The following is a 12,500-nucleotide window of genomic DNA, read 5'->3' as shown; positions in this document are numbered from 1 at the left end:
GAGCGGGAAAGAAAGAGATAGATAGATAGATAGATAGAGAGAGAGAGAGAGAGAGAGAGAGAGAAAATGATAGAAAAGAACGGTAGATGTAATCCAAGGATTTTCTATCTCTCTCGCACAGAGTCGCACACCTGTGCCAATACAGCATGGCACAGAATCGCATAACAGGTGGAAAGGTAAAGGAGAGAACTAAAAGGGAGAGCATAAGAGAGAGAAAGGAAGTGAGTTAGAAAGAAAGAGAGAGAAAGAGAGAGAGAGAGATAGAGAAAAAGAGAGAGGAGAGGGAGCCCCCACTCGAGTCGACCCCGACTCTGCCAACTCGAACATTACTATACGCCCTCCGCGACCCGAGGGAGGAGAGAACGACGAGACTACCGCCTTCCTCCTACCTTCTCTCTATCTCTCCTTTCTACCCAAGTCGGTGCTTTCCTCCGAGGCGTGTACTTCCGCTTTAAATGTTGACGACGACCGTCGAGGCGCCGTCGGCTCGCGCAAACGCCGTCGTTGCTTCAGCAGCAGCCGCCTCAACGAACGTGTTCTACTCTTTCTCATAGGACGCCGATCAAATGGTCGACGTAAAATGGTAAACATAAGAGGAAGTGAGAGAGTAGAATTTTATGTGTGCATCTCTCTCTCTCTTTCTCTCTCTCTCTCTTTTTCTCTCTCTTTCTCTCTGTTTTTGTCTGTTTCTCTCTCTCTCTCTCTCTCTCTCTCCCTCTATTTATCTATCTATCTATGTATCTCTATCTTCTCTCTTTCATCTCGACGTTTTTCCAAGAGTTTTCCTTTCATATTTTATATTTCTTGTTTTCTTTTTCTTTCTTTTTTTTCTATTTTTTTTTTTTTTTTTTTAAGAAGTATGTACTTACTTCATTGTGTTATAGATATCACATTAATACCGATTTCATCGTGAAATTCAATCAGAGATTAAATTTAGAGAAAGAGAGAGAGAGAGAAAAAGAGAGAGAAAAAGAAAGAGAGAAAGAGAGAAAAAGAGAGAAAAAAAGAAAGAGAGAGAGAAAAAAAGAAAGAGAGAGAGAGAGAGAGAAAGAGAGAGAGTTTGATTTATGCGAAGACATCGATGCCCGGAAGAATGCGATTTATCGCGAGAGAGATCGGCCGCTTTCTCCCTTCGATGATTTCGATGACCGCGTAACTCAACGTGATCGAGACGTTTCTTCTAATTTATTGCGAACTTCAATAGATCGATTAGAAAACACGACGCATGTAATATTTTCTGTGGAAGAGTGTAATTTCAATCAATTAAGAAATAAATAAATAAGTAAATAAATAAATAAATAAATAAATAAATAAATAAATATTATCGTATAATTCGATATCTATTTTCTTAGCTTATAATTATATCGATTTCTAGACGAATTAAAGAGATTGAGAAAATAATTGTGAATTGAATCGAAAGTTACCAGTCATTACATTCTCCTTTCACTCGTTATTGTTTTGCGTTCAAAGATATCGAAAAGAGTTTTCTAACGACGAGAATAAGAAGGATAAAAAAAAGGAGATGTAAAAGAAGAAGAAGAAAAAGAAGAAGAAGAAAAAGAAGAAGCAAGTACATGTTTTGCAATTCATGAAGGAGGTTAGCTACGTAGGCAGGTACGTAGTAGATCGCAACGTCATTTGACAGAGATTACATCGTACTCCTCTAACGTGGAAAGTTTTAAGAATCAAAATGCATTAATCTCGTTGACTGTTTCTCTGTTGTTGCAACTTCGAACTTCGTAATCGCGTTTATATGACGGCCTTTCTAGGTCTTCTTATGAATTACCTTCTGTTTCATTTCTAACGTGTCTTCGTTTGTTATGAACATTAAAAGCCAACAACAGCAATATAAGCAGCATCAGCATTAGTATCATCAGCAACAATATAACCAACTTTTTCGCGGAGAACTATACACTCTTGAATCAAAACGTAACAAAATGTATCTTCATCTGTAATTATAACGATCATTCCGGATTCCTTTTCGAGATGATAAATATAATTTCGGAAGGCAGCTACAAAATTTCACAGCTTCGTCTCGTCAACTCTCTCTCTCTCTCTCTCTCTCTCTCTCTCTCTCTCTCTCTCTCTCTCTCTCTCTCTCTATCTTTCTCTTTCATTCAAAAAAGAAAAGAAATAGAGAAAGAGAAAAACACGGAGAGCGCATCGATCTCGTGCGAACCAATTTTACGCTAACGCTCAAGCTGAGTCTATGAAATATTCGGAAGTCGTTCCTCTTAACTCAATTCGAATTCATTCACTGTGTAACTCTCGTGGAAACGGAACGAGACACTTCCAGAAATACGAATATTTTTCGTTATAATGGGATTACAAAAAACATAGATAACGAAAATTCATTCGCGAGAGAAAAGTATCTATTAGAGGTACTATATTGCGCTAATGTATTTGTGTCCTTGAGATGACAACGATGACGATGACAATGACAACGACGACGACGACGATGAAAAATGATGTGTTTGCTTAAACGAGTTCGTAGAAATTTGCCGTGAGCAAAATTTCGCGGGATATCAGAGAAGCGAGCAAGTCGTTTCTACAGAACGTAAATGACCGGCATAATGACGGTAATACGTGTGTGGGCATTATCTGCACGCGTTTGCATTCTTGCGTGGAACAGACGGTTTGCCTCTTGCAATTTCTTTTCCCGATGCCAATGATGCCGATGGTGATGGTGGTAGTGGTAGTAGTGGCATCGGTGGCAGCATGCCGCTTGTATTCTCTCATCCACGCGATGACCCGTGCATTTTTCGAGGTCACGCGAGAACCATCAAGTCATCGCGATAGTATTACAAGCTTAAATATAATATATTCTATTCGTCTCTCTTTCTCTTTCTCTCTTCTTTAGTTGAACTTCTTGTTTTTTATTTGTCTAAAAAGACAAATTACTAGTATACAGGTAAATTTTTTAAATTTTAATTTAAGAAGAGCAGTGATTGAATGATAAGAAATGATAAAAAGAGCAGGTAAATATTAATGCATATAGATACTTGTGATAAAAAAAAGAAATATATATATACATATGTATGTATATATAAATTAAGTAGTCATATAAGAATAATCTTTTAAAAGGACGTCGACCGAAAGATTTTTCATGATAATGGAGAAATGCGATATTTATATTACGATCGATCCATTTAAATTCATATCGTTACTTTATTAATGTCGTAGGAATGTCGAAAAGCCAATGCTTTAGTATTTATACATGTATCAATCATATCTTTTTTTATTGAATTGAATGAATTATGGAAATATGACATTTATTACTTTCTTATGATCGTTCGGTCACTATATCTCGTTCGATTCGAAGTTGATCAAAGAAATGTGGAAAAAAATACATTTAAAAAAAAGTATAGGACAAAAACGTTATACCGATTGACGTCACATTTATGATTTTACTTTCATTATCAGAAAAAGATCGTTAAACGATTCCGTCAATTCTATTTTGATTCTCGTCGAGTAAAATGATCAAGGGACTATATAAATTAAATATATTATTAATTAAATATATTATTAATTAAATAGATTATATATTTTTTTATCGACAAAACTAAAGGATCGTCTTAAAGAGTTCGGTGTTAATTAGATTTTGACTTTCGTGAAAAATTGAAGGGACCATTTACATATATGTCAGACGAACACGAAAACATTGGTTAGAGAGATTCTATATAAATTCAAATAAATTTGCTGAAGGTGCGAATTAAATATAACATCCTAATAATTTGAGACGTACCGTTTTCTATTAATAATTATAATCTTAAGATCGGAGCGTGTCGGTTCAAGAGAAGAGAGGTTGGAACGCGTCTTTGGGTTTAGGAGAGATCGATAAATCTAAACTGTCTATTTGTATTTATAATCGTTAATTTCGTTCGCACGATCTTCCTCCTTGTTATATGTTGTCACGATAGTGTTATACGATCGATCTGGATGGCTACGGAAACATTTCGGATCATGTTCCTGCTGAGTTTTCGCGCTCTCTTTCCTTTCCTTCGGTCTGGCCGATTATATTTGTAGTCGTTAAATCGTGCGAGAAACCAATCTGATTCGATTTGTTTTCTTTGGGACGTTCTCGAGGCTGCTCGTTTCGTGTCGATGGCGAGTTAATTATCTTAGAATCGTTGTCGTTTTTCGTCGATGCCGATATATGACGATGAGTTTAGAGTTTCTGAACTTTATTAGAAAAGTACAGGAATATATTCCTGGATAATATCGATAAAAATGAGAACGAGTTCGGAGACGACGATCCTGGCTTATTTCGATCCTCCTGCTGTTAATCCCATGTCAATCATAAATAATTGCATTATTCGATAATCCTTATATTGCTTTATAACTTATCTATCTACCCTATCTACCTACCTACCTATCTACCTATCTACGTTAGACTATCACATATTCCGAAGATTATAAATTAATATTATTCTTAATTAAAGTCGATTTATTTCGGAATATTCTCTCTTTCTATCTCTGACATAATTAAAATAAATTAACTCACAACGGTAAAATTATCGTTACGATCGAAACGCAACTTAATCTCGCCCATAAATTATTCCTCTTATTATCGGTAAAACACAAATGGAAGGATATATTGTCTATCGTCGTTTCTCTTAATCAAACAAATTTCTATCAAAAAATGTTCATTTATATCAAAAGTTATTACGAGACAAAGTTTTTTGTTTTGTTTTATTTTGATTGGATAAGAAATTAATTCCGATTGGTCTTGTCTAAACGTAGAACGCGTTTCCATTAACTAAGAAGAAATACGTCATCCTTCCGAAAAAGATACTAGTGAACGAATATGCGAAACTCAAGGCATAATACGATTTTTACGAGCGGAAACGCGAGTAGTAGGATTAAGGCATTATGGTTGATCTATCTAACAACCGGAAACGAGACGCAATGATATCGGTTAACCGACAGATTCTGTGATAACTTTGAACGTATGTAGATATCTAGGATTACCGTGTGAATTGGTAGCAACGTTTAAATGAAAATTATCTATTAATATCGTGTTAAATATACGAACGGAAATCTTGTTTTTCTTTCTTTTTTCTTCCTGTTACTAATTCATATGACTGAATAACGTTATGATATTAAAGGAAAAAAAAAAATAAAATAAAAAAAAATAAAATAAAATAAAAAGAAAAGAAAGAAAAAAGAAAGAAACAAAACTAAGATTTTATCCTGGTTTAAATCCGATTCTCATAAATATTTGATTGGAAAAGTACGAGGAAATGGATACATTTACTTAAATATTTCTTCCTGAGAAAAATCTTACCTTCTGGTCCTGCTGCTGGAGCAGTTGTTCCCTGAGGAGTTGCAGCTGAAGGATCATCTCGGAGAGCCTACGTTCTTTCTCAACGATGCTCTCGGCGCAGAGGACCCTATGAAGGGCCGCTGCACCGTCCTGTTGAACCTGTCCTTCCGTGTTTTGTATCCTGCTTGTAGCTGGGGGCGAAGGAGGCACGTTGTTCGCCACGTTACCGGCGTTTCCGCTGTAAACATAAAAGCAACGCTATTAAATCACGCTCTATTTAATTTCTCTCTCTCTCTCTCTCTCTCTCTCTCTCTCTCTTTCTCTCTCTCTTTCTTTCTCTTTTTCTTTATTTTAATCGTACAGTTATATTTCCCGACAACCGGTTTGAAATGTATTTTTCTATAGAATACATATCTAGCGTTATTCTTCGTATATTAATCCCTATACTAGCTTATCTCATATATTGATTTTTAAATTATCTTAGAAATGTTCTAATGTTCGTGATATATTAGGCAAAAGAACAAAGATAATAATGAAAAAGAATTAACGATCACAATAACGATGAAAATTAACTTCACTTAGATCGAATATATACAATCCGTATTTATACTTGATCTAAGAATAAAAATTTGCAAGTATCCATTATAAAAACGTACATAAATGTATACAAAGAGAGAGAGAGAGAGAGAGAGAGAGAGAGAGAGAGAGAGAGAGAAATGTTTGAAACGAGAAGTTAACAAGGACACGAGTGCTTTGTGAAAAAAGAAAAAGAAAGAAAAAAAAAAAGAAAAAAAGGCTGGCAGCCTTTCGAAGACTGAACGAAAAGTCCGAAATAGTAGATGCAAAAGCTCGTGTAGGAACAACACGAAAGAAGACAGTAGTGTAGTGGAACGTAATGGTACTGGTGAGGAGGATGAGGATGTGGATGAGGAGGAGAGGAGGTAGAAGAGGAAGAGGTCGGGAGTCAGGTGAATAATAGATAGGGTCGCGGCCACGCAATCACGGTGAAGCGAGTGTTTGCACCCGTGATGGGCCCTCCCCGGAGCGCACTCCGTCCCTCCTCTCTCGATTCTCAATCCTCGAGAGTTTCCTCTCGCCGCGCGCCGCAGGCTCTTCCTGCCTCTTTTATGTCAGGGAAAATGGACCACGAATAAGTGATACCCTGCCGGTATTGTGGTACTGCCAAGAGAGAGAGCATCGTTGGACTCTCTTTTTCTCTCTTTCTCTCTTTCTCTCTCTCTCTCTCTCCTCTCTCTTTCTATCTTTTTCTATCTGTCCGTCTATCTAGCTCTCTCGAATCACTCTCAGCCGGACAACGAGGGCTACCCCGACGACTTCTCATTCAACGCATCGAGGACAACGCAAAGATTTCCCGGTAAAGAAAGAAAGAAAGAAAGAAAGAAAGAAAGAAAGAATCGTAAAACGTCGAAAGACCGTCCTTCGTAATCTAGGTCGACGCATGTCCAAGGCGTTGAAGTCTCGGATACTGCAGTATATAAAGAAGATTCTTATTCCCTTTTCTCTTCCTCTCTTGTCTTTCTTTTGACTTTTTTCTCTGGTCTCATTTCAACCAAAATTACTTATCTACTCTCTCTCTCTTTCTCTTTCTAAGCGATTCACCATTTATATTTATATTTATTATTCGAAATTATATTATTTATTTAAATGAGAATTAATTAATTGATATTATTCGACCGATCAATATTTTCAAATAGATAGATATATACATGTATATAAGTTGAAATAATTGAAGATACAAATGTCCATAGATTATGACAATACTTTATGGATTATTCGATTATAATTGATATTTACGACTTGAACAACGATTAATTTATAAATATATGACGATCTAATTCTAATTAACTCCTATTTATTTTTATTTTCTTTTTTATTTTCAGCATAAAATATATTCAGGGTCGTTTAGGGCACAAGGAAAGAACGTTGGTTCTTTCAGAAACGTTGGGTGCACGTTACGTTCGGCCTGTAATTAGCGAAGAAGGCTTCTTATCCGCGCTCGTCCATGAAAGGCTCCGGCTGTGCATGGTTTTCTTTGGACCGATAATATCGCTGCTCAGAGGAGAGGGAGAGAGAGAGAGAGAGAGAGAGAGAGAGAGAGAGAGAAAGAGAAAGAGATAGATAGAGAAAGAGAGAGAGGATCATGGCTTCTATTCGCGCCCAGTGACCTCGCTTCTCCTGTTGGCCTTCCGCCACCCTGGTACTCCCGACAAAAGGCTCATTCTGTTATTATTATTACGCGCTAAGAGATTCGAAGGGCTTTATTTCCTACAGATGGTGTAAGAGATAAATGGACACCTAGCTGGTGGCTGCTTCTCTTTGTACGCAATTAGCTTTCGAATTGTCTTTCTAAGCAAAATACACATACATGCACGTACACAAATATGAACACATAGATAAAGAATATATACAAATTCTAATTAAAAATTGTACAAGCAAATGTTGCAAAATAATATTGCGAAAGATTTTTCTAAATATCTATTTTAATCGGAAATATACGTTCGATCGATTAATCGATTATGTCTTATAATCTCATAATCTTCAATCTTTTATTAAGTAAAAATGAAAATAATCTAATAATCTATTATTCATGGAGTTCTTTATTTCTTTTCTCTTTTCTTTTTTTGTTTGTTTTTTTTTTTTTTTTTTAATTCGATCGACGATGAAAATACATTATACGTAACGTTGGAAATCTCCCCGTAACATTCTCGAGACGAAAGGTTTACGAGAAAAGCTCGTTCGATAGGGAACTCGTCACACATAGATAGAATAGAGAAGACGTCTTGTAACACTGTTATCGGTCTCACTCGGAATAACGTTACGCTCGTTCCAAAGGCTTTTATCGAATAACGTTTAAATTTAGAATGTCTTAAGGCAACGTACAGGACGTTTAGTCGTTCTCCCTCCTCTCTCTCTTTCTCTCTCTCTCTCTCTCTCTCTCTCTCTCTCTCTCTCTCTCTCTCTCTCTCTCTTTCTCGTATTCTTAGTTACTGGTCATCCATATCTATGGATAGACGAGCATACGCCTCGTAATATGACTCGTGCGTTCTTAGTGGATGAGATTAAAGCCCGAGTAATGATATACGTTCGCGAGTTGCAACACGCAACAAAGCTGTTACACGGTAGGTCTCGAGTATGCCACGGCTCGTTACGTTGTTCCTAAACAACTTCTTCATTCCTCGCAGTTCCACGCTGAAAAGCGTGTTAGAGAGAATTTCTAAAGAAAATTCTTCTGACCTTCGTGGAAAGGTTTTAGGACGTTAAGAGCAAGTGTTTCTTCTTCTTCTTCTTCTTCTTTTCTTTATTTTTCTTTTTTTTTCGAGAAGATCATTCAAGATTCCCGACGATGAGACACGCGAAGATGTCGTTTGCTTCTAAATTATCACCTACGTTTCTTCCTTTCATAAATTTAGCCTGTGAATCGTCGTACGTCAGCGAGATCGATGATCGATCATTGAATTATTTAAGATGTAGAACATTGCACGGAGGCAAATAATTTTTATCTTTAATATAAAAGAACAAAAAAAAAAAGAAAAAAGAAAATTATTAAACTCATTAATGTTGATAAGCTCATACAGATCACTTCATTCTTACTTATCACGTATATACGTACCGTGCCAGATATATCGATTGGAATTTCAAATACGATTTAAATCGTACCCGCAACGAATACCCGTAAGACTCATGAACGATTAATAAGATAGCTCGAGGTAACCGATCTCGGAATGCTCGGATCATGACGAAATCCTCGAATTTAGAGAAAATTCGTGTCACTTATCTCGTAGCCGTGGAAAGAGTAGATATTATTATTCTTGGATCGTGTTATAGGTCCAACACAACATACAATTACACATCATTATACTATACATTTTACGTTTACGTTGAAATCGATGACGGCAAAAGACTAGTGTCATCGATCTGTCAAAATAATAAACGTCGATTTTCCTTTTGTGTTAACGATAACGAAATATACGAAAAATTGAACGTACTCCAAACGAGAGATAAACGTCACGTAGAAATCGAACAACCAACTTGTATGCGTTTTTGGCGAAAATTTTGGAAGAATATTGGCTGCGAGCAACGATTTTCGATGTGGTTAACGGAGCAACGGATTGGCACGATTCTGTCCCGCTTCATCTGCCTTTGCCAAGTTCACTCGCGTACGTTCGATAAATACATCAAGAAGACGTGGGATTGGATTGCACATTATCGCTTTCTCTCTCTCTCTCTCCCTCTCTCTCTTACTTATTTGTACGCTCACTCACTGGCCTATTCGGATATTTTTTGCTGTAATCTATATACCTACTACGTGCGAGTAACGATCGTAGCTCGGGTTATACCAGACGAGGGAAAAGTATAAATTGAACTCGTACAAATTATATCTTGGTTTCTACATAAATTTGATCTGCATACTTATGAAAGAAAAAATTCAGGAAATAAAATAAAATCAAATCAAATAACGTTCAATCAACATTAAAAAGGAATAACAAATCGTAGGATCTTCACGAGCTTCTTCGACATATTATCATATCGAAAAGAGAGAGAGAGAGAGAGAGAGAGAAAAAGAGAGATGGAAAGAAGAGAGAAAGAGAGATAACGTGTGTAAGACTCTCTTCTTTATAATACATCTCTTCTCTACATTATTCTAAGAAAGGCGGACGATGAGGATGTATAAAATGTTTCCTTGGACGATCGGAGTCGGCTTTAAAATGTTCTTATTCGTTGGATCAGTTGCCGTATCGTTTAAGAAACAAAAAGCTTATAATGCCTCAGAAGACGATAACGATCCCATAATCGACCACTTTACTTATATGACGTATACCAGTGATCGGTAATAAGCCACGTGCTGATACAATCTTCACTCTGTCTCAGCGACATTGTATATTTTATGAGAATTAGAATGAATAGAAACACGAAGGAAAAGATAAAAGAAGAAAAAAGAATTACTCGTTATAATTACGATTTCTCTACAACGAATCAATTCATCGACGGGACCGATTACCTAGGAACGATTATCGTCTCGACTCTGTTCTCCGGATATGTCGAATTACTCGTTTCTCGAAGCACGTGTAACCGGAGGATATTTCCGTTGAAGTTCATTAACAACCATGTATGAAAGATAATCTTTATCGATCGTTCTTTATTCGATCAACGATAAAGTATAAATTTACGTATCTATTAGAAGAGCTTATTTAAAAAGAAAATAATTTCGTTCCTTTTAACGATCGTATTTTACACAATGGCTCTTTGTCTTTGCGTGTGTGAAAACTAAAAAGAGAGAGAGAGAGAGACAGAGAGAGAGAAAAAAGAAAAGAGTGAAAGAGAGGAAGACAGAGAGAGAGAGAGAGAGAGAGAGAGAGAGAGAGAGAGAGAGAGAAAGAAAAGAGTGAAAGAGAGGAAGACAGAGAGAGAGAGAGAGAGAGAAAGAGAAAGGGAAACATATTTCACGAAATATATTATATATACGAAAGTATGCTGAACGAAAAATATATTATATATACGAAAGTATACTCAACGAAAGCTTTATCGAGAATCTTTTATATTTCTCTACCATCGTCGTGGCTTTGTTTTAACTTTCGAAAAAAAAAGATTTGTTTTATGATTCTCTCTCTCTCTCTCTCTCTCTCTCTCTCTTTATTTCTCTTTCTCTCTTCCATGAGTACAATGATCGCTTTTAAAGAAACATTCATTGAAAGCGTTGGCATATTTATACTCTCAGCCAAAAACGTCGACGTCTCAAATATTTCACTTGCGACAGAATTCGCATATTATTATTATTATTATTATTAGTAGTAGTAGTAGTAGTAGTAGTAGTAATAGTAGTACGATTTATGATAAATTTATAAAAAACAAGGAACGACGAACGAGACCGAATGAAAATTTTATATAAATATTTCGCTTTCTTTTTCCATTGGTAGTAGTTTATACGTACGATCGAGTTAATAGAAATGTCACGAAAGAGATGAAGCGAAGTGGATCGACCATTTCGAACGATTTCTATCCTAATTATAAAAAGAAGGTTGACAGATGATGGCCTTTCGCGATGAAAATATCATATTGTCGCTTAACTTTTGATTAGGATAGCTTGAATATTGCGAATTATGTTTTATAAGAGAGATATAATATAGATTTAACACACACACACACACACACACATACATCTATATATATTTATACGTATTATATGTAAATGTTGCGTAACAAAGTTCGACGTAAGACTGTACTCCTCTCGAATCTTATCTTTAAATGATAAGCGTCAAGAAGAATCGGCATAAAACAGGAATAAGATTCTAAGGAAGACGATTTCTTTTTCTCTCTCTCTCTCTCTCTCTCTCTCTCTCTCTCTCTCTCTCTATTTGTCTCTCTTTCTCATTTCCGGAACCGTTTCGAAACGGAACGGAAATTGATTAGAATTGATTAGAACGGAAATTGACAGAGTCTATTTGCTCTATATATTCCTTATGGATCACGAGATGGATCTCTTTAAGAGTGAACAACATGAGTTAGATCAAAATTTACGAGTTAAAAATTGAAAAATGATCTTGCAATGTAATATCTGATTTATTTCAGCAGATTATATTATTTCAATAAATTTGTTATCAAATGAGTTATTTGATTTACCTTATCAATTTTCATAATTATTATAAGAATGTTAATAACATATCTGAATAATAGGTTCAATTGAAAGAAAGAAATGTCAATTGGAAGAAAGAAATGTCAATTGTCGCATAAAAGTAAAGAATCACGATGAAATAAATGATTCCAATGGAAATGCTAATTATCGAGCCGTTAATTCTCAGACAGCTCGAAGTACGTAAAGCTTTTTGTGATTTCCGTTTGAGCGACGGGTCCCTTATCCCTCGGACACAATACACAACAATTTATCATCCCACGTATTAGCATTTTATTATTTCACTAGGGTTCGAAAGTCATCCTTAATTTCTTCCTACGATCATCGAACGTACACACACATCCAAAAACCCACACAGACACAAGAGGAACGAAAGAGCTTGTTGATAAAAGCTTTTTCAAGAGCAACACAAACCTATGCGAATTGTGTCCAGTTGGGGGCGTGGCACTCCGCCTGTTATCCGTGACATCGTCCTGAAGGGAAAGAGACTCGCTGTTCATCTTACAGGTTAGCCTCTTGAGAACGTCGTCCATGGATCTTTTACTAGCAACGGTAGTAGTTGCGGTGGTGGTGATGCCAGTGCCG

At 36.2% G+C, this 12,500-nt stretch overlaps 1 protein-coding gene across 10 annotated transcripts in view; it reads right to left on the bottom strand.

The window, feature by feature from the left end:
- The window catches only part of LOC124423044 (transcription factor Sox-6-like), a 174,563-nt gene that overhangs the window by 24,463 nt on the left and 137,600 nt on the right, over positions 1–12,500 (bottom strand). For all 10 annotated transcript variants that reach the window (XM_046960301.1, XM_046960302.1, XM_046960303.1 and 7 more), the window contains 2 exons: positions 12,330–12,500; positions 5,288–5,504 (listed from right to left, as the gene is read on the bottom strand). The exon at positions 12,330–12,500 is cut by the window's right edge and continues 720 nt beyond it. In XM_046960301.1, the coding sequence (XP_046816257.1) occupies positions 5,288–5,504; positions 12,330–12,500 (388 nt within the window). The remainder of the gene's footprint in view (positions 1–5,287; positions 5,505–12,329) is intronic.

Source organism: Vespa crabro, chromosome 3 (genome assembly GCF_910589235.1).
Source record: "Vespa crabro chromosome 3, iyVesCrab1.2, whole genome shotgun sequence".
NCBI classification, from domain to species: Eukaryota; Metazoa; Arthropoda; class Insecta; order Hymenoptera; family Vespidae; genus Vespa; species Vespa crabro.
Note: the sequence above shows the minus strand (reverse complement) of the source record. Positions and strands in the feature narration are given on the sequence as shown.